Source organism: Osmerus eperlanus, chromosome 5 (genome assembly GCF_963692335.1).
Source record: "Osmerus eperlanus chromosome 5, fOsmEpe2.1, whole genome shotgun sequence".
Classification (NCBI taxonomy): Eukaryota; Metazoa; Chordata; class Actinopteri; order Osmeriformes; family Osmeridae; genus Osmerus; species Osmerus eperlanus.
In genome coordinates, this window is record NC_085022.1 from 13,124,311 (window position 1) to 13,149,280 (window position 24,970).

Sequence of the window (24,970 nt, forward strand, 5' to 3'; positions counted from 1 at the left end):
CAAGCTGGCACCGACGTGGGCAATAAGAGGGACGGAGAAAGGGGATGGCGGCGGAGGACCCGTCTACATTGGCACCGTTCCCGGTTGGCATCAACGGTCTTCGCCGTACCCGACCAAAAGCCTCAAATTATTCGCCGTTTGTCATTCTATTCATCCCTCCATCCACATTCTTCTCCTTCTCCATCCTCCTCCATCTCAACCTCGGGTCTCTCTCCCTCTCTGAGTGGCCAGTCTGTCTGTGATGATCCAAGTGTAGCAGTATGGAGGTCTGTCTATGGTCCTCCCCGTTCCTCTTCCTCTCTTATCCGCCTCGCCCCCTCGCCCGTGCCCATGCCCGCCCCTGCTCCAGCCCTGACTGGATGGCACTGTGCCAACCTGCAGCTGCCATAGCTCTCATTTGTAGCTCATCCCTCGTTCGCCCTTCCCCCTGTCTCCATACCTCCCTGTTTGCTCTCCCTCCCTCTCCTCCCTCTCTATGGGTTTCTTGCGCTCTCTCTCTCTCTCTCTCTCTCTCTCTCCTTCTCTCTCTCTCTACTCCCTAACTATCTCTCGCTTCCGGACTCCCCTTAACTACTGCATTTTCTTCTGACATCTTTGCAAGATTACCCTGGGCTTCTGACCCCTCTCTGAAATCCTCTGCTCGGTCTTCTTCATTACCTAGCCTCTACATCTCTAATCTGCTGGCTGAGGGAATGTCCTGTGTGTGCAGGTAATTACAGTAGAGCTGCCACAGCTCCAATGTGACTATTTTTATTCCACAGAGAGATGGAGCCCAGAGTTGGTAGAAAACCCTTATGTTGTTTTAATTAACCAATCCCAGTCCCCCATCCCCCATGTCCCCGTCCACTCCTGAGCCCCAGCTTTAGCTGGAACGCAGAACGCTGTGATTATGGGCTGATCTCCCAGCAAAATCTTTGCACAACGCGGTCTTCCACCTGACGATACACAATCTCGTGTTTTTCCACGTAAACGCTCTTTTAACGGCAAACAAAGACCCTACCCATTTTGGCAATAACGGAAACACTTTCATTAGTATACTGCATAATGCTGTGGGTATGCAAACGAGGTGTGAAATTTATGCAGGGAATGAGGGGGAGCAACGAAATCCCCCATTCTGCTCTCGGTTGTCCCTCTCCAGCCCTTAACCCTCTCCACTCAACGTCCTCTTCTTCTTCATGCTGTTTTCCTCACTCTCCTTATCCACTAGACTTTTCTCCACCTCGCCCCAAAGCTTTCAGGGTTGCCTCTTGGTCTCCAGCCGGGCTTTGCAGCTGGCATCGTCCCCGGCTCCTCTCCTCTCGTCTTCGGTGTCTGTCTGAGCTCAGGAGTGTCCTTTCCAAACACGTTTTCACATTGCCTGCAGACACACACTGTATAAACAGTTGAGTGTTTGAACAGGGTTATGAACACGGAGTTATCTACCCGCGTGCATGAGTGCGCATGTGTATGTTTGTGTGCGTGTGTGCATGTGTGGACTGTTAACAAAACCCCTCTGGTTCTGGCCTTTATGTATTTCTCTCTGTTTCTGTGTTTGTGTGTTTGAGTGCGCTATCATGTGTGGCCCTCATTTACCGGTGATACAAATTCTGTGTGTGATGGGACCATATCAAGACACCCTATGAGAAGCCTTACTGCTGTCTAAGATAAACACCTTTATTACCACCGGCTCCCTTGGCAATCACCATAGCAACACACCATGGCACCCACGTGAGGTGCATAGTAAGAATCTTCCCTGAGTCAGACTGAGAGACAGCCACACATAACATCCAACTGAATCAGAGCCTTGCAACACACAACGTCCTCCAATAATGTAGAAAACAGTGGCCACATCTGACTTGTTTAGATAGCTTTCTTCCAGTTTCCATCCACCGGGTACCCACAACACTCACTCTCTCTCTCTCTCTCTCTCTGGTCTTGACTTTAACAGGTCCTGATGAACCACAGTCAATGATTCTAATGAGCTATCGATCACCGTGGGAAAACAGCGACACAGAAAGAATGAGAGGACAGAGAGACAAAGAGAGAGAGAGAGACAGGGAGAGAGGGATAGAAGGATATATAGAGAGACAGACAGACAGACAGACAGACAGGAAGACAGAAAAATGGAGGGAGAGTATAACAGAGAGAAAGAGATAATCAGGCAGGAATGAATACAGCAACGGTGGACATGCAAGACACTATGTGCAGGACTATTTATCAATATCTGCCTGCATTTATATGATACTCTTCCATTCTTTCAAATTTACTTCCATGGGCTGCAATGAGGACTGTGCTTTAACCTCGCCCAGAAGGAAAGAGGAAAAGCTGTCTCAATGGCCTCTGAACAACAAATGTCCGACTGCAGTTCGGTATTGACAAAGCCCAGATGCCATGAGAGTAGCAGTGACGTTGTGTCTCTATTTCTCTCGCTGTCCTAATGTGGTACATGAGGAGGCAGCCGGCTGGGAGGGGGAGGTTCGCGCGTGTGTCGTGTGTGTCGTGTGCGGTGTGTGTTGTGTGCGGTGTGTGTTGTGTGCATGTGGTGTGAGCGGTGTGGGCTGCTGTTGCTGATAATGAAATGCAGCGGGGAACAAAGAGCTTGGGCCTCTATTCTCCTCTCTGCTGCCTCATTTCAGTCAGTCTGAGGGACTGTGTGTGCATGTGTGTGTGTGTGTGCGTGTGTGTATTAGTCCCCTCCCCTCCTCCTGTTAGTATTCTGCATGGTAGATTCCCCTAATGTAATAACTGTGTCTGCATGTCTAATTTACAGCAGGAGTGAGTAAATAGCCTGTGGTTAATTACAGTATGTTTGTGTGCATGTGTGTATGCTCCTCTGTATGTGTGTGTATGTATGTGTGTTCTTGGGGGGGGGGGGGGGTTGGCATGTATATGTGTGTGTCTTCATGCGCGTGGGTGTGTCAGAATGATTTATGAGTTGCAAATAGCTACACCAGTGGCCGTTTCTCCTCACTTAGTTTTTAATCTGTCTTTCCATTAATTTTCCTGGAGACGTTATTATGGTTTTATAGGTGCGCGCACAAGTGTGTGCATGTGAGTGCACATATACGTGTTAATGAGACATTGCCGTGGACATGTGCACCTTTCGGAAGAATTGAGGTTTGGATTGTACATTGTGTGCTGTCTTCCTCTTTTCTCTCCTATCCTATCCTCTCCACTCTTCTCCTCTCCTCTCTCCACTCCTATCCTCTCTTCTTCTCTTCTCTCCTCTCCTCTCCTCTCTACATCCTTTCTCCCCATCTCTTCTCTTGTCTCCCCTCTCCACTCCTCTCCACAACTCTCTTTTTTCTTCTCCCCACTGAGAACCTCTCTGAGGACAGATCTTTATTGACAGTACATGGCAGCACATGGAAACAGCAGGTCAATCCGTTTAGCCCGGAGGCCGATTCACCAATTCACCAATTTGTCAGTGTTAGTTTGAGAAAGAAAAGCAGCTAATCTCTCCTCTCTGCTCTCTATTGATCACACACTTAGACTCCACTTCACTGTCTAAACACTATCGATCCCTTGCTCTCTCTTTCTCTTTTTTAACCTTCTACAGCTCACTCTCTCATTCATTTCTTCACATAGACTGGGATTCTCAGACAGTGCGAAGGTCTATGGTAGAGCTGAGAGATTCACCTTCAGCACTGCCTATAGTAGACTGGAATTGGAAATGGAGTCTGCTTACTGCAATGCAGTAGGCCTATGTAATACAGATTGTTTTATAATACTGTTTTATGAAACTGGTTCATAAAAGGATGAGCAGGGAATTTAACCCTTGTGTTATCTTCGGGTCATTCTGACCCATCAGTCATTGTGACCCACCGTCGTATTGCGACAGATTTACCGCATACAAAGACAAAGTGAAGCATTTTCTTTTAACCGTTGGGCTGTCTCAGACCCCCCACATTGCAAAGGTTAAAAGAAAATTATTTTAATTTGTTTTTGTATTGGGTAAAATTGGGTAAACACAACGATGGTTCGTTATGAACCTTTGGGTCATGTGACCCGAAGGCAGCACGAGGGTTAAAAGACTGGGAAGGGAATGTTGGCATGACATGAAATATTTTCTGTTTTACGACTTGAAAATGACTAGAATTCTCCACAATCTTTCGAAGCCATAAAGCCTTTTTCCAACGATGAAACAGGTTTTTGATACGATCCAAATGTTGTAATTTGTTAGACTTGTGAGACCCCTACTGGTAAAACATTGGTGGTGGAGATGCATTTGTTTCGACAAGAAAGTCTAGTCAACAGTCGATTATCTTGTTGCTTTTGGAACATCTTTGCGTTCAACGAATCTACCTCCTTGATTGGCCAGTGAATTCGTTGTTTTTGCTGTGTACATGCTTTCGTTAATTCCGTGAAAATTCAACAAAACATACGTTCAGTAACAGTAAAATAACCCTAGTTCTCAAAACATTGCTGGTATTTCTGGCACGTCCGGATAGAAATACGCGAACGAACTCTAGACGGTTCTGACGCAAATAGCAGTCTCGTAGTAGAAGAAAATCTTTGTCACTTACAAAACGCGCATGTGAAAGGCTTGTGTAACTGAATCAGCTGTTGAATAACACACATTGTGTTCTTCAGTGGGAAGAACAGTGAAGTACCAGGCGTTTTCCCCCAATATTTTGAGCAGCATATGATTTTCTGGCTAAGAAAACATCGGATGAACTGTGCAGCAAGAGACTTCGTGAAAAGCTGATCTTAAAAAATGTCTTCAGCAGACAGCGGTGAAGAGACTCAGACTTTGGTTCGGCAGATGCTGAGAGAGCTCTTGTTGGGTAGAGAGGATCCGCAGGGCTTCTTCGGGCTGTGCGTGTCCCTGATGGGACACCACGACACCCGGGCACAGTTCCTGTCCCTCATCCAGCCACTGTCCTCGGAACACAGCGCCCTACACTCCAACCTCACCTCCATCTATTTGGAGTACTTCTCCGTGGTAGGACCAACGTTTGTGTGTGTGTGTGTGTGTGTGTGTGAAAGAGAGAGAAATTGACTGTTAGAATTGTGTTGTTTTAGTCATTGGCTGTCCATACGTGAACTATTCTTTCTCCCATGACAGGATGAGAACGACGTGTTAGAAGCTACTCTGGCTCTCTCAATGCTGGAGCACACAGACCGCCAGCAGAGGACGGCCAAACTTCCGTCATCCAAACCTGGAGCTCAGGGTTATAGACATTCCCAGGCACAGCCAGTAGCCCGGGGTCACATAGTGCCCCAGCCTCTGGTGGGGAGCTATGCAAAGGTGGTAGTGGCAGGCAGCCATGCACAGATTCTGGGCTCTTTGATAACCCCACACAATGTAGCATATTGTTCTGCTGACTCACTAGAGTCCAAGCATGAAAAATCCAAAGATGATGTCACGACAGAAGAGGGACACATGAACCAATCAGAGAAGCCGAAGCGCTCCAGGAACCGGCGGCGGCGTAAAGGGTGTGGTCAGCAGGTGGTGGGTTTATCCTACAACCCTTCAGCTCCTCCCCCTGTGCTGCTCTGGTTCCGCAGGGATCTTCGTCTCTGTGACAACCCAGCTCTGATTGGCTCACTGGAGGTAGGCGCACCTGTCATTCCTGTTTTCATCTGGAGCCCTGAGGAGGAGGAGGGGCCAGGGGTTACTGTTGCGATGGGAGGAGCCTGTAAGTACAATTGTCAATCATCAACATCATGTTTGTGTTTCCTTAGCCTCAGACTCTCGCTGTATGTATGTCCTTTTGTCTCTTTCCCCGTCCAGCTAAATTCTGGCTCCACCAGGCGCTGGCCTGTCTCAGTTCCTCTCTGGAGAACATCGGCAGCCATCTTGTCTTCCGGGATGCGGCAGGAGAGGGGTCGTCTCTGAAGGCAATCAGGGGACTCCTTAAGGAAACAGGGGCGAAGACAGTGGTGGCTAGCGCCCTGTACGAACCCTGGCTGAAGGAGCGGGATGAGGAGCTGGTGTCCACTCTGTTGAAGGAGGAGGTGGAGTGCAGGATGGTCCATTCCTACTGTCTGAGGGAGCCCTACTCTGTCAGCACTCAGGGGGTGGGACTACGAGGTAGGTCAACGCTACACACACGGGTCATCTGCAGAGCTCCATGTTGTGGTGCTGCTGTCATCAGTGTGTGTTGCAGCCGAAGGGTAAAGGTGTCAGAGTTAGCCTATGATGTCTTGCTCCTCTGACCTCTCCTGGTTCCTGCTGTGCCTGTAGGTATTGGTTCAGTGTCCCACTTCACGAGCTGCTGTCAGCAGAACCCGGGTCCTGGTCTGGGAGCTCCCCTGGACCCCCCCTCCTCACTGCCCTCCCCCTCCCTCTGGCCTCAGGGCTGCCCCCTGGACAAGCTGGGACTGGCACGCATGCCGCACAGGAAGGATGGCACTATGGTCAGTAACACCCCCCCCCCCCACACACATATTAAAAAGGTATACGCACCATATCTGTGAGTATGGTGAGGACTGTGTTGTGTGTTCAGATTGACTGGGCAGCTAACATCCGTACCTCTTGGGACTTCAGTGAGGCGGGGGCCCAGGCCCGACTAGAGGCTTTCTTACATGACGGTGAGGCACCCTTACGCGGGCGAGCAGCACACACTCGCATGCCCTCGAAATGTGCCGTCGCTCTGCCATTGACCTGCGTCAGCACTGTGGATCCAAACGAGCGTGTATGTGTTGGTGTCTGTCTCAGGTGTGTACAGGTATGAGAAGGAGTCCGGCCGGGCGGACGCGCCCAACACCAGCTGTTTGTCTCCCTACCTCCACTTTGGCCAGCTCAGCCCACGCTGGCTGCTGTGGGACGCCAAGGAAGCCCGCTGCAGATCCCCCAAGTTCCAACGCAAGCTGGCCTGGAGGGACCTGGCCTACTGGCAGCTCACCCTGTTCCCAGACCTGCCCTGGGAGTCCCTGAGACCTCCATACAAGGCAAGGACAACCCATAATACTAATGATCGAATACGATTCTCAAGACGTTTCTCGAAACATTGAACTGAAGGTGAACTCATGTCACACTCGTATAATACTGTTATCTCTATAAAATCCCTGCAGTTGGTCAGTCGTGCACTTCCGGTTTGCAGTTGGTCTGTCACAAACTTACTTCCTGGTTTCTGGCCTATCAGGCTCTGCGCTGGAGTAGTGACCGTGGCCACCTGAGGGCGTGGCAGCGAGGGAGGACAGGCTACCCTCTGGTGGATGCAGCCATGAGACAGTTGTGGGCGACCGGCTGGATGAACAACTACATGAGACACGTGGTGGCCTCCTTCCTTATAGCCTACCTCCACCTGCCCTGGCAAGAGGGCTACCGCTGGTTCCAGGTGAATTGTCGCCTCCTAGTGGTACTGTAGTGTCACTACAAGCCAATCACCCCAAAGGGTGTAGATGGTGTATAAACGGTGTATAAACAGAGATGTGTTTGTGTAGGACACCCTAGTGGATGCAGATGTTGCCATAGATGCCATGATGTGGCAGAATGGAGGCATGTGTGGGCTGGACCACTGGAACTTTGTCATGCACCCTGTTTCCGCGGCGATGACCTGCGACCCCAGCGGCCACTACGTGAGAAAGTGGTGTCCTGAGCTGGCAAGGCTGCCTGACGAGCTCATCCACAAACCCTGGGTGTGTCCGGCTTCCATGCTGCGCCGCGCGGGTGAGACACGTCAACATGGCCGTCGTCATGATGTCACTTTGCATCCACATGGGGCGGAACTCTTAATCGAATCTTTCCTATTTGGAGCCTGTAGATTTTCTCTCTGACCAAGAAAACTCTTTTTCTTCCTGACCTGAGCAGGCGTGGCGCCGGGCCAGTCTTACCCAGACCGCGTGGTAGAAGACCTGGAGGACAGGAGGACCCGCTCACTCCAAGATGTGGCCCTGGTACGGAAGCGCTTTGGCGAATACGTGGACCCCCACTCAGGATGTGACCTCATCCCTCTGCCCCGGCGCCTGCTCACCGAGGCCCTCGGGGTTTCTGAGGGTGGGGTGGCCAACCCCGGGAAGCAGTTCCTCCTGCCGGTCATCACACGAATGGAGTTCAAGCACCAATCAGATGATCCAGATTCGGACGCCGCCTCAAACCCCTACAACGCCGTTCTAAAGGGATATGTGAGCCGCAAGCGGGACGAAACCATCGCTTTCCTCAACCAAAGAGATTTCACGGCCAGTGTGATGAACGAGGGAACAGAGAGGAGGGAGAGGCTTGAGAGGGACCATCGGAAGATGGAGGGGCTCCCTCCGCCCCCAGTCGCCCGAGGAAGGGCCAGGCCGACCCCCACAGCTAAGGACAGGTCCTTCACAGTGCCAGGGGGGGTCGGCACGGCACACAGATGACCCCCAAAATCAGGAGTGAAAGCTCACATGTGCAGGTTGAGTTCAGAGACTTACCTAGAGTTTAGGGGCGTAGGGTCTGTTTTCAAACGTGGGCGGAACCGCTTCGTTTATGACTCAGGGTGCGGCTGTTAAATAAAGCTTTCTTAGTAAAAAGTGTGGTGGGGGGTGGGGGCAGATTTGCTGTTTTCAATGCTGTGATGTCTCATGTATAATGAAACCTATGCTCCTGCTATAGGTCTTTATCTTTTTTTCAGGTTTATGAAAGGGCTGCATGTAGCTCAAAGGAAATGTTTTTAAATCTTTGACCAGGTTATCCTGCTACAGGGACAACTTGCTGCACACACATTTGGGACTCATGTCCTTAAAAATGTTTTTATTCAAACAGTCCTTCAGTGAACACTTAATGCTGAAACTACAAGAACTCAATTTCTCTTGTTCTCAGGGAAATTAAAGCTGCATTATGAAAGATTAAGTGTTTAATGGAAGTTTATTTTCATTGTACTGGTCTCATGTCCCTACTGTTGTGACAGTACATGCAGTACCAGCCCAGTTAGCAACAAGAACCAAAGTGCTTTCACAGTGTTTACCCCACTCAAACCCCCAGACGGCCCAGATAGGTAATACTAAGAACTCTTGAGTCTTAAATCATACATCAGTGATACGGACACGGCATCACTCCTCTCCTAGGGCAACATCTGGACCCATTCATGTAGTCACTGGCATCCCTTTACTGTATTAACTGTAGGTTGAGGATCGCTAACATTCATAAAACTATCATACTGATCAAGTCCATGATTATGAGCTCTGCTGTAGTTACTGTGTGAGACCCAGCTTCTCTTTCTTGTCCAGATGTGACAGAAGGTGGGGGGGAGGAACGACAGGGGAGGGGACAGGCTAGTCCTCGATGGAGCGGATGTATCTCTCGTACGCTTTCTCATCCATCAGAGCGTCCAGCTCGGCCGGGTTGTCAATGGTCATCTTCATCAACCAGCCTAGAATAACGATAATAATAATAATAATAATACGAGATGGGATGAGTCGGGGGTCAAGACTAGAGCTCCAATACACAGGACAGAGACAACCAGTCTGAGTGAAATCCAAGACAGTGTGCTGTGTGCCCCCTCACCGTCTTTGTAACAGGACTTATTCACGAGGCCAGGACTGTCTGCCAGCAGTGTGTTGACCTCAGTCACCTCTCCAGTCAATGGGGAGTAGAGCTCACTGGCAGCTTTCACACTCTCCAGCGCACCAAACTCATCTGTGCAGACAAGACTGGTTAGGTCGGATGCAAATGGCAAGTCAATGTACATCTAAGGAAGTGAAGGGTCTGACGTGTTTTGTTTGACTTCTTGTTCTTACCTTGCTGGTTGAGCTTTGTGCCCACCTCAGGCAGTCCACAGTAGACCACATCTCCCAGAGCCTCCTGCGTTGCAAATATGGGGACTCAACACTTAGTATACAAAGGAGTTTACTATGTTATGATGCAGTCATCAGAAGTGCACAAACACATTCAAATGTAGACAGTCTATGTAAAATATAATCCAGACCACCGAATGGTGGTCAGTAAAAACCGAATGGACTAGCTAGCTACCTGTGCGAAATTGCTAATCCCGACTGTACCCACTCCTTCGTCCTCCACTTTAATCCATTCGTGCTTGTCTGTGAATTTAAGTGCTGTGGAATCAAGTAGATTAAAAAGATAAACGCAGGCAATCTAAAGTAGCCAGCCAATCCCCAAAACAATCGGTGACACCAATGTATTCTAGTAGTATGCCTGTTATGGCTTCTTGTGACGTTAGAGTTGCAGCTCATGTCCTTTAGCCAGTGGAATGCTAACATGCTATCCCCCGTTTTGTAAGATCCACAAAAAAATACCTGTCGATAGTCGGCTGGCCGTCGCAACAGATCGTTGTATGTATGCTCGTGGTGCCAATCGATAGAGCAGAAACGGTGCCGACCGGGTAAGTAAGGGAAGGGCAGAGTTGAAGTTGGAAGTCAGACACCGTAGCATCACACACGCAGTCATGTTCGTCGCCTATTTATGATCACTGGCTGCTGATTACTTCATATGGTCGCAGACTTCAAGCGTCATCTCGGGGATTTCGGGGTTTCACCTCTCGGTGTGTAGACAAACGCCTAATTGCTAAAAAGTAGGTTTAGTACTTGGATGGATTGCGTTTCATACCATGAATGTTAATAGAACATTTGCAGTCTTTTAGAAATCCCCAGTCCATATCAGTGCATGATGTTTTCTCTATATCGGCCCTTCTGTTTGATATGACCAAAACAAACTCATGTCACTGGGTTGCATACATTATTTCCAGATGCACACTCGATTTTCTTATCGCCCCCGTCCCAATCAAGCCAAGCACCAACCCCCTTTGTCAATCAAGGTCTTGAATCCAAGTAATTATTAGGTCAGCAAAATCAGGCTTGTGTACACAATTTACAGTCTGTGGGAGGATGGTGAATGGTCTTCTTCCATCAGAATGTAAACTGAGTGTGCATTTATCAGACAGTTACTTGAACCAAACTACCCTTTGTGATAAAAGACAAAGTATAATCATGTTAAAATTATATTTATTTTAAAGAAGAAGTTGTGTTTTGAAGAGTAACACAGGAGAAATGTGTACAAAACAATAATCTACTAATCTGCAGACACTATAACCAACCATACTTAGAGTTGGGTTCATCACAAGACCAAAAGTAACATTCTAGTTAGCATTTTTGAATAAATGTAACTTTTCTCAAACCTTTGAACAACATGAAGTCAGTTAAAGTTGAGTCAAATGTAACCTTAAGCTCAGAGCAAGAGAGCATGCTTGAGCATCAGTGGGAAAAAAGCAGTTGGATTTCATTCATATATTATTTTTTAATCACGTTGGAAATTGATTCATAAGAAATAAGAACTGTTTGTGTGGGTTCTGACATAGACAGCAGGGTACTCAGAAGTCCAAGGAAAGGTGGCTCCCATGTACCAGTTCTGGTATCCACAGATCAGATCAAACTAAAGATTTACTATCAGCAACAACTTACAAATTAAGTTAATTTATTTTTATTTATACAAAACAATAGAATTATATAAAGAAAAGATCACTCTCACACTTGGGAGTTCTAGTATTGCTCAAAAAGGGTTAGCTAAGGAAATGGCATATTTGAGAAAGAAAAAGAAAAAAAGAATGAAAAGCAAACTGGGTGTTTCACACACTATTCTTCCCCTCTTGCCCTGGGGATTCCCAAACTAAGCTTTAAAACTGACTGAGGTGTGGGGTGACATGTGTCACTCGCTTCCTACATGGGCTGAAAACTACAAACATAAATAACAAAAAAAAGCACATCAATTTGGCCTTTACAATACACAGCTTCAAGAGTCCATCCAGTGTCCACTTTTCCATTCTTGATACTGAAGATTAAAACATCAAAAACAACAAAACGACGACGACGACAACAACAACAACAACAACAACAAGCATGATGTACATCTCTTTCATGGCCTGTAAGAAAGGAGGAGGGAACAGGGGTTGCAAACTCTGTGTGAGTTATTTTGGTCCCTCCGTTAGATGTCCTCAGAAGCCTGCTAGCCCCGGTGTGTGGCGTGTAACATGTCTGTGTTAAAAGTTGCTCCCCAGTGTGTCTGTTGTGTTGGGTCTTAGGTGAGTACTGGTGGTGTGTGCCAGCCAGGCAGAGGGCACTTTAGTCTGTAATGTCTGTCTCTTCTCTGCAGATAGCAATAGCAGGGTTCGGGAAAACCAGGAAGTCCATCTCAGACTACGGCGAATTCACCGTGTCTACATGTGCCACAGTCAACGCACTCATGCACAATATCTGATGTGCACATTCACACTCACACTCCCAAACCCAGACACCTCCCCCCTTTCGGGCTCTAGGTGGTTCGCTCCTCCCCATCTGCCTCCTGCTTGGTCCTCCTCAGGTTGCTCTTCATCTTCACAAACTCAGGGGTGTTTTCTTGCTCCTCCTCATCTTTCTGTTGTTCCAACTCCAGCTAGGGAAACACAAAGGCACACATCCAGTTAAATCCACATGGAATCTCATATATGAACTTGTTTGATTCAGCTGTCAAATCATGGCTCCCTTGTAGAGCAGTGATGACGAACAGGTTATGATCCCCTCGCTTCCTGTAGGAGCGGTGAGTGCACTGATGTAGGTCAACTTTCATCTTTATGAGCCTTTTTATGCTCTGATTAAACTGCTCTAATCTGTTTCTCTTCATGAATGACTTCCAAAACATCTGATCTACCATGTATTGTATTGGTATGTGTTTGAAACAGTTGGTGTGTGAGAGAGATAGAATTTCATATGAACCTGTTCCAGCTTCTGTTGTCTCTTCATCAGCTCTATCTCCAGGTCGCTCCTCTTCTTGTGAGCCTCCTGTTCCTCCTTCTGGGCCTTGAGAACCTGCTCCCTCTTTCTCTTCTCCAGAACCTTCTGGAGCTCTGGCTTGTTCTGGGGAGCCAGGCCTCTGTGGAAGAGAGAAGGCCGATGACGAAACCGGTTATTTACGTCGCGCTTACTCAATAGCCAATACCAGCAGCATGAACACATTGACCTGCTTACTGACAGACATGCAGTTCATATTAAAACATCTTTCATTTTAGGGAGGATTACATAATGCAGACATGGGGCACATCCCGGATTAGCCTACATCCTGTAATCTGTGTATGGGTGGGTGCAAGAAGAGGAGTTGAGATCGAAGATCATACTTCTGCTTTAAAAGATAGGTTTAGACCTTTCCGATTGATGGATATCCATCCATCCGTCGACAATATGATATCTACTAGAATGGGAATGGGGAAATAGCAGCATTGACCTTTGTTTAGCAACTGTGAGTCTCGTGATAAAACCATAATTGAAGACAGAAATAGATTCATGAATGTATAAATAAGCGGATTTTAGAGTGGAAGAAACCTCTGGAAAAAGCCTGAAAACCAAATGTTACAATTATGTAACTCAGAAATCCTTACATTAAAGCATGCAGAAAGAGGCTAAGAGAAAGATCGAGGGCAAAAGCGAAAGAGAGAGCAAGTAATAGAGAGAAAAAATGAAGAAACAAAGAGAGGGGGAGTAAGAGAACAGACAAGAGAGTGAGAGGGTTCAAAACAAAAAAAAAGTCCAATCATTTTGTTTCACAGGGTTGATTTATCTTCTGCACTGTAGAATCCTACATGGACATCCATAGAGCCAGGATAAAGTCCAGAGGCTACCTTTGACGCCTTGAAAAGCCTGATATTTAGCTCTCATTATGTGTGACCTAAACTGAGAACTAGTGTACAGACAAGCAGCGCAGGGGGAGCGCAGGTTGTTTAAATCCCACTGCTGTGGGTGGCAGAAGGTCAAGGTCATCTGGCAGAATAACAAGACAGGCTAGAGCAATGCTTTATGTAATCAGGGAGTCCCACTCCCACGCACCCCCTCCAGCAAACTAGTTAGTTATCTAATAACTGCAGAATATTATTGTGTGTGTGGACACGACAGCCTAACTTCAGCCTGTTGTGACCCCTTATTTCGTGTGTGTGTGTGTGTGTGTGCAGTACAGGTGTACAACAGCTCAGGTACAGTAGCTAAGGCAGGGAGAGACCCTCAGTCAGAGATGTTGTTGTAATCCTGTTTATATAACTCTCCTATTTCTTTCCCTCTCCACCCCCCCCCTCTCTCTCTCATCACCATGACTAATCCACCCAAACATCCTCCACTCCCCTTCCTTCACCAGAACCGAACCCAGTCTAAAACATCTCTCTTTCTCTTTTCTCTCGTTCTGTATGCAAGTCTACGCATCATAGACCAGTAGTCACGCATTTGTTGTACGACACCGTCAGAAAACAAGCTTGTACAAAATCACACACGTTTGTTTACTGTAGTGCCAATTTCCATACTGCACATCCCTCTGCCTGCTAAAAGACACGGTGGCTCCTGTGATGTAACAGCTGTCAACAGTGTGCGTGTGTTTGTGTTTATGTATAGCTTAGAAACAGAGCTTAGGGCATCTGTGCATTTGCTAAAAGAAAAACAAACAAACAGCCAGATCGCCAATGACACAGATAAGCGGACACAAAACATACACCCACACCCTTTGTGTTGTGTGTCAGTCTTAGATGGAATCTCAGTATTATGTTATTTAAAAAATAGATATAATTCAGTGAGTCATGAGAGCTTCTGTATTACTTATAGTGATACTGTGAGTGCCCATGACTTTGGAAATACCTTTTTCCAGAAGCAAAGTTTGGAGATAGCTTTCTGACAAAATAATGCACTAAAAGGATAATGGCTCCTTTAAAAGTTTTATGCATTCGGCTTACGTAACCCTGCTGATGCATCCAGTCTTCTGGTTTCACCGTGATGTCACCCACCAAGAAGCAGTCCAGAAGCTAACAGTCACTGCGTTCTGCGCAAGCCAGAATGCTAATCAAAAGCAGCTGATTATGTGATTGAACCTAATTAATTTTAAGGTATAACAAAGTTAGCCCATGTGTTTGGCTTGGAACACATGGGCTAGCATGTTTCTTTAAATTGGACTATACAAACTAGGATTACCTTGGGACTTAAACTACTGTAAAGTAAATACATGAGTATATTCCTTCCAGCTAGCCCTGGAAAGAGAGATAGAGAAAAGGGGAATCGATGGTGGGGGGTGGGTGGAAAGAGTAGGTTGAGGCGCTCACCTCTTCTGGTTCATGAGCAGTTCACGGTGCAGGTCCTGGTGGTTCCTGGAGGTCTTGACTGGGTTGAGCAACTTCTTGGGCTTGATGAGCTCATCGCAGTCTCCCTCCAGGTAGTCTGGCTCCGCCATGACACTCCTGCCCCGGGACAGACACAGACAAGGCTCCACACAGGGATCTGGGGACAGAGCAGGGCCGTTAGCATCATCCTCCCACTCTCTTAGTCTCCAGGCAGATGTACAGACTGGGAGAACATTGGCTCCTCCAAAGGCCCAGTGTGTTTTCATGGCCAGCACATTTGGCCACTCTTTGGCGATAACTGAGGCTGAGTCAGACCTGCTGGAATTACATAATCGTTCCACAGTGAGAAAGAACATTTCATTCTCCTGTCAGCTGAGTCACGAAGCATCGCTTAAGCGCCAGAGCAGACTGAATTGGGGATCAGTACAGACATAGTTGATCTTAGATGACTTTACTGTATTGGAATTTTGTTTTGTACCGAAAATGATAATAGGGAAGCAATTCAACATCTTTAAGAACTGAAACATTTTCAACTTGGCAGAAATCAGCTTATCACATTCTGTCATATAGGTATATTGATCCCATTGGGATCCCACACAACCTAGAGGGTCAGAAGACTAGGTCAACACAGATGACCTACTGCAGCACAATATCATTATTGGTACTTATTTGTCTTTTCCCAAATGTTCCAAGCAGGACAACAACCAGCTATCAAGAGAAGTTCAAATTAACAAGTAGGCTATCAAAAATAAAATAATATTGCACACAATTTTCTACCTCACTAATTTGCTGATGCATTAAACATGATAGAATATACTTAATTGAGCAGAAGACAAGCTACAAACAAGCCAGGATACACACACTCAGCACTTGTTTTGATAACAGGATTGTATCATACCAATGTTTTTCTCAGACATGTACCAGTGATTTCACTAGTATGTTTTCCATGCAAGGATAGACTACAAATCAAATATTTGATCAACTTTATAATGTAACTTATAGTAACATTACTTAAGTACTTAATGCTGTTATTTGACTTAACTAAAACACTTCCCAACTCACCCTGCAGATGAGCAAATACCGGATACCCAAACACCAATGCCATTTCTTCAGTTGCTTTTATTAGTTAGTATAAGAAATGTTACCCCAAAAAATCTCTGACTGAACGGCAAAATTAAGGAAACACGGACGAGAGCGATCCCGTTGTGTGTACGCCACTCTCTTTAGCTATGAGGTTTGAGTCCAGTGGCTGGTTCTAGCAAGCTTTGATGAGCGATATTACCTAACAACAGCCGACTTTTGCTGTTTTCTCTCTCTCTCTCTCCCCCTCCCTCTCCATCTATCTGTCTCTCACACACACACACGAGTTAGGCCTACAGTTATAAACTGCAGACGGTTTATCACGTGAAATCATTTCCCATTTAAGGAGCAACAACGGCTTCTTTTCCATAGACTACAGTTCAGAAGTTGGGCTATCATGTCGCAATTAAAGACAAGGTGTGTCACAAGGGTCTTTGAATTGCAAGCAAAAATGTTATAGCCATTAGCCCACTGTACCTTGATATTGTACATCTTGAATACTTATCTATGCAGAGGTGAGAAAACAAAGATCGATAATGATGATTATATAAACTGCGTGATGACCACATGGTATCCGCATGCATAAACGAATGCTACTAATGTGTAGCCTAATAGCTGGATGTCACATTAGACTGGGTAATAAGCACTTGAGTGTAAAGTTGATGTTGCGCCATCAAAACAATGCGCGGAATATGACTGTAATGTTCTCAGATCACCACTAGAGGTCCCCAATCGCTAGTCTTAAAACCAATGTCTGACTGCCAGTTACATAACAAAGGAATGCAGATAAACAATGTCTTATCTCCCATGCACGTTATGACAAAGCACTGCATCTACAGAGCAGTAGCATATTTGCCGATATAGAGCAAACAAATATTAATATATTATTATATATATATATATATATATATATATATATATATATATATATATATATATATATATATATATATATATATATATATATATAATTACTAACTATTTTTGACACAATAAGATGTACTTTTTGCTGTCCTTTAGGACACAATTTGGTACCATTTCGTTTTGACTAATTTGTATAGAAAAGGAACTTGCAATCATGGACACTGTGTGTGCGTACTTAAAAGGATGTAATTGTCAATTACAGTGGCAGGAGGGAGAGGAACTAACAGACTTGTAATATTGCAAAAGCATCCGCAACCTTGGCACATCTGTTGCTACTTCCTGTCAGGCCCCGGGGTGGGAGGAAGTGACACGGGAGTTCAAAGGGCTCAAACTCAGCACCATCTCTCAGTAATTCCAGATTGGGGCCCACCTACAATCTCAGCGTTCCTAACCCCTCTTCCCTTACCCCCTTCTCCTACAACCACGTGATGAACATGCTACATGCATGGGCATGACTGTGAGGCAGGACATGAAGTGTGAGTACCAGGGGTTCAGTCAGAAGTGGACTTGCCCTCAGACAACCAGTGAGCCTGTACTCTACAACTGGCTAGAGAGAATTTCAGACACACACACCTCCTCACTCCTAGAGAAGCACCACACACTCCTCCCTTCCCCATGGGTCCACATCTGTCAACACCCAGACCAATCACTGGCACTAGAGACCACAGAAAATATGTTCAGCTCTGTGTGTGTAAAGGCCTAATGATGTTTTGGAGTCCGTGTGAGTGTGTGCCCGTAAAAGTGAGCCTGCTTGAAGACTTTTCAGGATTATACTTCCTGCTGTTCCAGGAATCTCCATTAAAAACGGTTATTGCTTCTGGAAGCACCACCCCAGACGGCCCTGCTTATTGAGGGTGGGAGAGAGAGGAGGAGAGCAGCAGGCCTTCTCAACTTTGTTTACTCTGCTCCATCCTTGTCATCCTCATGACCCCCTATGTGACTATGACCTCACATCCTGTCAGAGGCCACCCCCTCAGTGTCCTGTGGATGAGTGGTTAAAGGTCAACATAAACACAGGGAGAAATAAACAGGGTGGGGTCAGAACTAGGTTTGCATAGATAGGGTTGGAGCTAAATGTCACTAATATGAAGAGTGTGATGGCGGCAGGGAAGCGAGAAGTGAAATGGTGTGTGTTCTAGTGGGTATTAGGGAGAGAGTGTGAGGCTGAGTGAGAGAGAGAGAGAGAGAGAGTGCTACCCTTGCAGGCTGCATTAGAGCTAATTGAATGACACTCTTGGCAGGGTTACGCATATTGCACCGGGCTATTGCATCAGCACCGTCTGTCCTTCACAGGGACTGCATGAGCTAACCGCACACAGGGCTGCATGTACACGTTCACAAATGTGTGCACACAGTAAACACACCCACCCACTCCCACACACACAACGCCAACTTTGAAGATAAAACAAAGACCAATGAGTCTTATCTATCTCACAACACAAGCACACAGAGTCATGTGTTCACCAAAACAATCAATAACCACATTCTTTCGTCCAACGGTCAAGGAGATAACAGACACCACCCAAGCGTCATTCGCATGACACAAGGCCCGTCGGCCCACAACTGCACATTGTGTGGGCGCAGGCTCATTTCAATAAGTGCACCTGAACCAGAAGTACCTCTCGCACACAGGGAGAACACACAAGCGCTTGCTTGCGTTCTCTCCGGCAGACCTCCTGGCTACAGCCACATCATTTGAACAGAGGGGGGAAAAAAACATTGCTGATAAACTGCTCAGCTGAGGACAAACATGCTTTGTTCACGAGAGGAGCAGAGAGAGCGGCGCGATGTGAGGAAAACTCGCACGAAGAAGGATTTGACGACGAAAGGACGCGATTGGTCATTATCGAGGCTTCCCCGTTACCATACAACAGAGACTCAGAGAGGACAAGGAGACAGAGCACTGCAGAGAGGCTACCAGAGTGTAGTATGAGGGAGAGGGAGAGAGGAAGAAACAGGGCAGGGAAAGAGTGAAGGATCTCTCTTTGTTCCCATGATTCTGGTGCCCTCATTACTGACACAAAGAGAGAGAGAGAAACAGACTGCGAGGGAGATTGGATTGAGAGAAAAAGATACACAGAGACAGAGAGAGAAAGACAGTAATGGAGAATGAGAGACCCGAGAGAGACACGGAGTAGTAAGAAAAAGGCCAGAGAGAGAAAGACAGAGAGTGAGAGACAGAGAGAGAGAGACCGCAGCTGGCAGCTTGCTTCACCGTCTGCCCCCCTGCCCCCCACCAACACGAAAGCCTTTCCTTCCACAGCATGAGAGGAGGGTCCTGATTGGCTCCACAGTCTTGTCTTTCACAGAAAGGCCACACCCGGTTTCATGTATTGGTTTCTCTCTTTACCAGTTCCCTCTCTCCAGCTTTCCCCCTCATGCAGACAAACACACGCTTCAGTTCCGACACGCATCACCTTCTTATTTCACTCCTTCCACTCATCATCCACTCATGCTTTCACAGACGAGAAGTCCACCCCTCAAGTGAAATGACGTCATCAATACCCAGATGCCCAGCCGTCTCCCCTCCCAGAACAGACCAGTCACTCAGTGTCTGCGTTAATGAAGCGTTGGTTTGGCCATAAAGAGAGGGGGAGAGAGAGCCTAATTAAAACCCAAGGATGGATGGCCTGTTAACGGACAGCTGGGTGGATGAGGGGGATGGAGGATGGGGGGGGGGGGGAGACGTGGGATATGCAGTAAGATCATTCTCAGTATTTGGATTTTCTTCTGCAAGGTCTGACTCCAGTTCTAGTTCACTCGTCACATCCAGTAGTAGGTTGGGTGAGGATGGGTCTGGTCGAGGCGGAGTCTGTTCGTGGGTTTGTGAAAGAGAGGGGCAGAGAGTGCTGTTCAGTGAGAGTGTGGTGTTTGGGGGCCGAGGCCTGGTTTGTATTTCCTGTCTCAGAATGGGGGGGGGGGGGGGGGTCCTGGGGCCTCGGCATCAACAGACCCTCAACAGTCTTGTCCCCGCCCAGCCCCCGCCCTATACATGATGTCACTGAGGGAGACACTGGGGTGGAGGCCTTTAAGAGGGTGCAGGAATTTACCACACACACACACCACACACACCACACACACACAGAGCATGCCATAAGCATGACAGCTCATGGCTCTCTCCCTCCCATGACTCACTGTTACTGCCTACTGCTTCTATTAAGAAAGCAGGGCTCCATACAAGGTTACAAACAGCTCATAATCAAACTTATCTGCCGAGAGAGAGGGAAGTCGGAGACACAAACACACCCTGTACAAACTTGAGGGCATGGGACAGTTTCACACTAGTTATCCAAACATAAACATTACCCTGGAGAGATCAGCCAGTCGAAATGAGCCAACCTATTCTATTGAGCCTAACGGTAGATATGCTAATGTGAGTTCATCTGAGGCCTGAGGGAGTCAGATGGCTGAGTGGTGAGGGAGTCGGGCTAGTAATCTGAAGGTTGCCAGTTCGATTCCCAGCCGTGCCAAATGACGTTGTGTCCTTGGGCAAGGCACTTCACCCTACTTGCCTCGGGGGGAATGTCCCTGTACTTACTGTAAGTCGCTCTGGATAAGAGCGTCTGCTAAATGACTAAATGTAAATGTAAAATGTATAACTCCAGCACTCTGCTCTGGTTCACTCCGTCCTTGACCAAGTTGTGTTTTGCGAAGAGATGACCTGTAGTACCATCTCTGTCTTCTGATGTAACCACTTCCTGTATCCTACAACTGCAAAGTGCTGCGTTTTAATGAGCCGTTTTATTCCCTCTGACAAATGAACAAGTAGCCGTAACGATAGAGAACTTGGAAGTTCTCTCTATTTTGTATGATGGGATTGTTTTCAGGGTGAGGTTTGCGTTTCACTGACCCTCACGCACACACATAATCACACACATACGGTGTGACAACCAGACACAGATTATAGACTGAATGGCACTCACTGAAAAGAATGAGCCATCAGTCAGGCCATAGGAATGTGATGAACCTGCAAAGCTGTTCTAAATTTTGAACACATACACACACACACACTCAGGCCCCACCCCCTCACACCTCTGAGTGGCAGAGACAGTTGGAGTTGTACTCTACCATCCACCTGTCTTCGAACAAAAGTGAAAATCAAAGCCCACTTTCCCAGACCGATCTCTGACCTCCACACCTGCCCTCCATGTGTGGGGTTGTGGTGTTGGGGGTTGTGTGTGTGTGCGTTTGTGTATGCACACACCCATGTTACAAGCAGACGCTTTTAGGGGTCACAGCTGTCACTCTTCCCTGCCTCTCTGACACAATGGCAGTTGTGTATGGAGAACGTACGGAATCTTCTACACTCCTCCAGCTGGTATGGACACCTGCTCCTGGATAGCTGAGGTACCCTATATGTCCATGGGCAGACCTGGCTGGGACCGAGTGGTGTGTGAGACAGGGGCAGGGGCACTGCTGGCCTCTATTTCCGAGCCCTCGGCTTGTCCAGCCTAGCCAGAGTGCAGACACCCACACACACACATGCTTGAGCAGAGGAACACAGTCTTTGTCTGGGCTCCCTCACACGTTTACACCCGGAGCTTTGTGTTCTACTCCTGTTCTCGCTCACAAGCCACAGGAGAGCAGAGGCAAGCCCCTCCACGGCTCCTATTGGCTGAAGCCAGCACCGAGCTGAGCTCTCATTGGCTGAGGGGCACGTTGTACTGGATTAAGGAAGGTCTCCTTTGTTTACATGCTGTTGCAGAACAGAGCCTCAATAACAACTGTTACTGAGGGCAACCAGATGCTTTACCGTTAGAGACAGAAAGATGAGAGAGCATGTGCTGGCATGTATACAGACACGCGCACACACACAAAGGAGATCTCCCAAGGCAAAATCTCTTACGAAACATCCTTTTGTCTTTAACAACAACGCTAACCTGAACATCTCCTCAGCACAAGAACAGACTGTCTTGTATTCATTGGAACTTCAGTTTTCCCCCCCGTTGATCTTAGAAAGTCAGTAAGGACGTTGTTTTGTGTGTGTGTGCGTCTAAAGCAGGATCATACATCTTGAACCAGCCTTGGAGATCCAATTCTTAATCCAATTCCGGCAGATCAGACTCCCAATCATCCAGTACTTCCTAACCCTAACAAGCTCCCGCCCATTCCTCCATCTGCACTGACTGTCTGGGTAGGTTATTGTGTTTGAATGTCCCGTCTGGGTGAAACATAGATCAGCCAGTATTGTACAGTAATGGTTTTTTATTCTGATTGAAGGTTCCTGGCCAAATGAAGGAAAATCAATGGTATGTTAAGGGGGGGGGGGGGGCTGAGTGTATGTGTGTGAGTGTATGTGGGAGAGAGTGAGTCCTAGAGAGACTGTGTCTTTGTTCCTGACTATAAAATATATTTGCGTGCCATCATATATTGCGTGTTAGATTGTCAAGCACACAAGCACAACCGCACACACACATCTTTACAATTCAAAGGTTGAAAAAGGATACATGTCTCCATGGACAATGTTCCCCTCAGGCTGTCAGTCAGAAGTTCAATATTTGAGCCATGATATCACATCCTAACAACTGGGATAACAACCAGGTATAAACATCTCCTTTGTGCTCCAGGATTCTAGCATGACTGTGGAATGTCCTCAGAGCTGGGACGATTGCATCATCATGCCCGATAACATATCCAGATCCACCGTCTGTGAACCAGTGGTGAAATACTCCTGAAGACAAGTTCAAACTGGATCCCTGGATCTATTGTTGAACCGAAAAAGTGCCTGATATAAACTAAACGTCAGATGTGACCATACATGCGAGTTACAGTAGGTACAGTACGGTAATAACAGGCCAAAGCCACCTTCTTTGTTCTACACAAATAGACCACTGCCTAGCTCATTCTTTTAAACCACAAGGTGTAGTGAGAGATGTAGGGAATGTGTAGATGGATGATTGTTCCAACATGAGCTGCAATGAGCTCGGGTTCAGAGGACTGGCAGCACAGACAGAGACCCGACATGCAAGCTTCTCCTGACCCCACACACGTACTGTCGAAGTATAACATAGGACCATTTGTGCTTGGAAACCAAGCTATGGGATGGGAAGGTAGTAGAGAAGAGGGGAACCTAACTGGACGGACACACACACACACATACAACACCCTAACCCATACACCACACACGGCCATAGTGCAGCATGTGCAGTATAGGTCTGGTCTAGGACTCAATGCAGCGTGCTGACTAATGAAGATGCTTGTGTCTATCGCCCAACAGCACTGGGGGAGATAACACCAGTCATCTGGAGGCCCCTATCGACACACCCAGACCTGAGAGCACACATACACTGTCGGCTGTGTGTTTGCCATACACCCAGTACACAGGATCAGAAAGGCTCTGTTTAAACACTGTCATTCAGGAGGGTAACAGGAGATTGTGAAGATTCCATGGGAATTCCCCCTACCCTTTTCTGTGTGTGTGTGTGTGAGTGCATCGGTATCTGACCTTATGGTAAACATGAACAAGAGACCAAGAACACAGCAGGGACAGAGAGACAGAGACAGAAAGACAGAGAGAGAGACCCAAAGCGAGTTGAAAGAGAGAGGAGGGGAGGTAGTTCAAAGATCATAAAACAGATGTAAAGCATATAGCAAACTCCCCTCTAAATGACTAACACATGTGCAGCACATTAGCCCTCTCCTCCTCACTCACTCTCTCTCACTCACTCTCGCTGGGCCGAAAAACGATACTCATTTCTGCTTCCTCTGCCTGTCTCTGCCACTCACGCCATCCCTGTAACCTCCTTGGTTTCTCACACAGAAGATGAGATGACTTACTTAAGAGAACTTTGTATCAGTACCCTGTTTGCTGCAATTGTAACTTGTCTAGCAGGTATCTGCTATAGCCTGTGTCTGGGTCAACTTTGGTTAAAGTTTGAAAACATTATCTTTCAAGTCTTGTCAGCATTATTAGTTAGGGTGGCTTTTAACCTATTTGACTAACAATACATTCATCGTACAACTTTGTTACAACACGCACAAATCAGCACGTACTACACATCTTTCTGTGACTGACAGAATGGCCCTTGTGTCAGATAAGCAGCGCCATGTGCTTTGCTGGAGTGGTCGCACTGTCACAATGTGACACATCATCTTGCTTACTCACTCCTCAACTACTCATTTCCAAATGGGGAAGACTCGTGAATACTTCGAAGAATCACAGCAAATCATACATCTACTAACTGTGCAGTTAAAATGCTAGATACTTTATTCTGATAGTTAATACATTATGTCTACAACACTTGTGATTTCATCTTGTGAACTTATAGCTTAAGTGCCTAAACATTTTAATTAAATGTGTCCTGATAAATCACAATGGCATGCAGTAGCCTATAGCCCAGATCTCAATCTCCTGTTGTTTCTTAACTGTCCCGTCCGTGAAACACGCTACAGCACACACCTACGAGCCAGGAGTTTCTGTTTGGCAATCTTTGTTTCGATAGCCTCCACTCATACAGCTTCGTTATATCTGTGCAGTATTTTCAAATCAGGCTAGTAATGAACACACGCGGCCCATCCGATAGTGGATGTGCTCTTGCTTTGTTGGAGCGCTCATGAAACAATCATGTGAAAACACAAGCTCAGACATACACACGTACCTTAAACTCGACCCCGACGGCCCTTCTCCTACTCAAGTTGCTTAATTATTTAAATGACAAAGTGGTTTTAACCACTTCGGTGTGTCTCCAGATTCACTTCTAGGTTTAGGTGTGTCAGTGCTTTTCTCCTTCTTGGAAACTGTTCAATAGCAATAGCACATTCTCAGGAGGACCCATAGAAAATGTAAATTAATGCTGGGTGGGAGGGTTGACGTGATGTCACGCCCAGAGCCCCTCCCCTCCTCCGGTTCTTTGCTCTCCGGATGGGGGAGACCCCTCACATGCGGGGCGGGGCGTTCGATAGAGACAGGCTGGATTACAGCAAGGCGCAAGAATGGAGTACACACACACACTCACTCACTCACTCACTCACTCACTCACTCACTCACTCACTCA

At 46.9% G+C, this 24,970-nt stretch overlaps 3 protein-coding genes across 4 annotated transcripts; 1 reads left to right on the forward strand and 2 right to left on the reverse strand.

The window, feature by feature from the left end:
* Positions 1 to 4,552: 4,552 nt before the first annotated feature.
* Positions 4,553 to 8,739, forward strand: si:ch1073-390k14.1 (deoxyribodipyrimidine photo-lyase). Its single transcript, XM_062461713.1, has 9 exons — positions 4,553 to 4,924; positions 5,048 to 5,621; positions 5,717 to 6,016; positions 6,170 to 6,342; positions 6,432 to 6,516; positions 6,644 to 6,876; positions 7,071 to 7,265; positions 7,372 to 7,597; positions 7,739 to 8,739. The coding sequence occupies exons 1-9, from the start codon at positions 4,697 to 4,699 to the stop codon at positions 8,275 to 8,277; spliced, it is 2,553 nt and encodes an 850-aa protein (XP_062317697.1). The 5' UTR covers positions 4,553 to 4,696; the 3' UTR covers positions 8,278 to 8,739.
* Positions 8,740 to 8,745: 6 nt separating this feature from the next.
* LOC134021174 (glycine cleavage system H protein, mitochondrial-like) lies at positions 8,746 to 10,339 on the reverse strand. Its single transcript, XM_062461714.1, has 5 exons — positions 10,153 to 10,339; positions 9,869 to 9,951; positions 9,637 to 9,700; positions 9,404 to 9,535; positions 8,746 to 9,269 (listed from the first exon to the last, which is right to left on the reverse strand). The coding sequence occupies exons 1-5, from the start codon at positions 10,301 to 10,303 to the stop codon at positions 9,172 to 9,174; spliced, it is 528 nt and encodes a 175-aa protein (XP_062317698.1). The 5' UTR covers positions 10,304 to 10,339; the 3' UTR covers positions 8,746 to 9,171.
* Positions 10,340 to 10,840: 501 nt separating this feature from the next.
* On the reverse strand, positions 10,841 to 24,726 carry fam107b (family with sequence similarity 107 member B). Of its 2 annotated transcripts, none has more exons than XM_062461716.1 (4): positions 24,575 to 24,726; positions 14,955 to 15,129; positions 12,601 to 12,757; positions 10,841 to 12,280 (listed from the first exon to the last, which is right to left on the reverse strand). In XM_062461716.1, the coding sequence occupies exons 2-4, from the start codon at positions 15,080 to 15,082 to the stop codon at positions 12,161 to 12,163; spliced, it is 405 nt and encodes a 134-aa protein (XP_062317700.1). In that variant the 5' UTR covers positions 15,083 to 15,129; positions 24,575 to 24,726; the 3' UTR covers positions 10,841 to 12,160. The 2 variants fall into 2 exon arrangements, with proteins under 2 accessions (XP_062317700.1, XP_062317699.1); XM_062461715.1 differs by lacking the exon at positions 24,575 to 24,726 and adding an exon at positions 16,035 to 16,208.
* Positions 24,727 to 24,970: the final 244 nt, after the last annotated feature.

Excerpts from the sequence above, each read along its gene's own strand:
- si:ch1073-390k14.1 (XM_062461713.1), top strand. The coding sequence starts at position 4,697 with ATGTCTTCAGCAGACAGCGGTGAAGAGACTCAGACTTTGGTTCGGCAG. Across the intron at positions 6,017-6,169 it reads TCAGGGGGTGGGACTACGAG|GTATTGGTTCAGTGTCCCAC; the intron begins GTAGGTCAACGC and ends CTGTGCCTGTAG. Across the intron at positions 6,877-7,070 it reads CCCTGAGACCTCCATACAAG|GCTCTGCGCTGGAGTAGTGA; the intron begins GCAAGGACAACC and ends CTGGCCTATCAG.
- LOC134021174 (XM_062461714.1), bottom strand. The coding sequence starts at position 10,303 with ATGACTGCGTGTGTGATGCTACGGTGTCTGACTTCCAACTTCAACTCT. Across the intron at positions 9,701-9,868 it reads GGATTAGCAATTTCGCACAG|GAGGCTCTGGGAGATGTGGT; the intron begins GTAGCTAGCTAG and ends TTTGCAACGCAG. Across the intron at positions 9,270-9,403 it reads TAAGTCCTGTTACAAAGACG|GCTGGTTGATGAAGATGACC; the intron begins GTGAGGGGGCAC and ends TCGTTATTCTAG.
- fam107b (XM_062461715.1), bottom strand. The coding sequence starts at position 16,077 with ATGGCATTGGTGTTTGGGTATCCGGTATTTGCTCATCTGCAGG. Across the intron at positions 15,130-16,034 it reads GGTATTTGCTCATCTGCAGG|ATCCCTGTGTGGAGCCTTGT; the intron begins GTGAGTTGGGAA and ends CTCTGTCCCCAG. Across the intron at positions 12,758-14,954 it reads CTGCTCATGAACCAGAAGAG|AGGCCTGGCTCCCCAGAACA; the intron begins GTGAGCGCCTCA and ends TCTCTTCCACAG.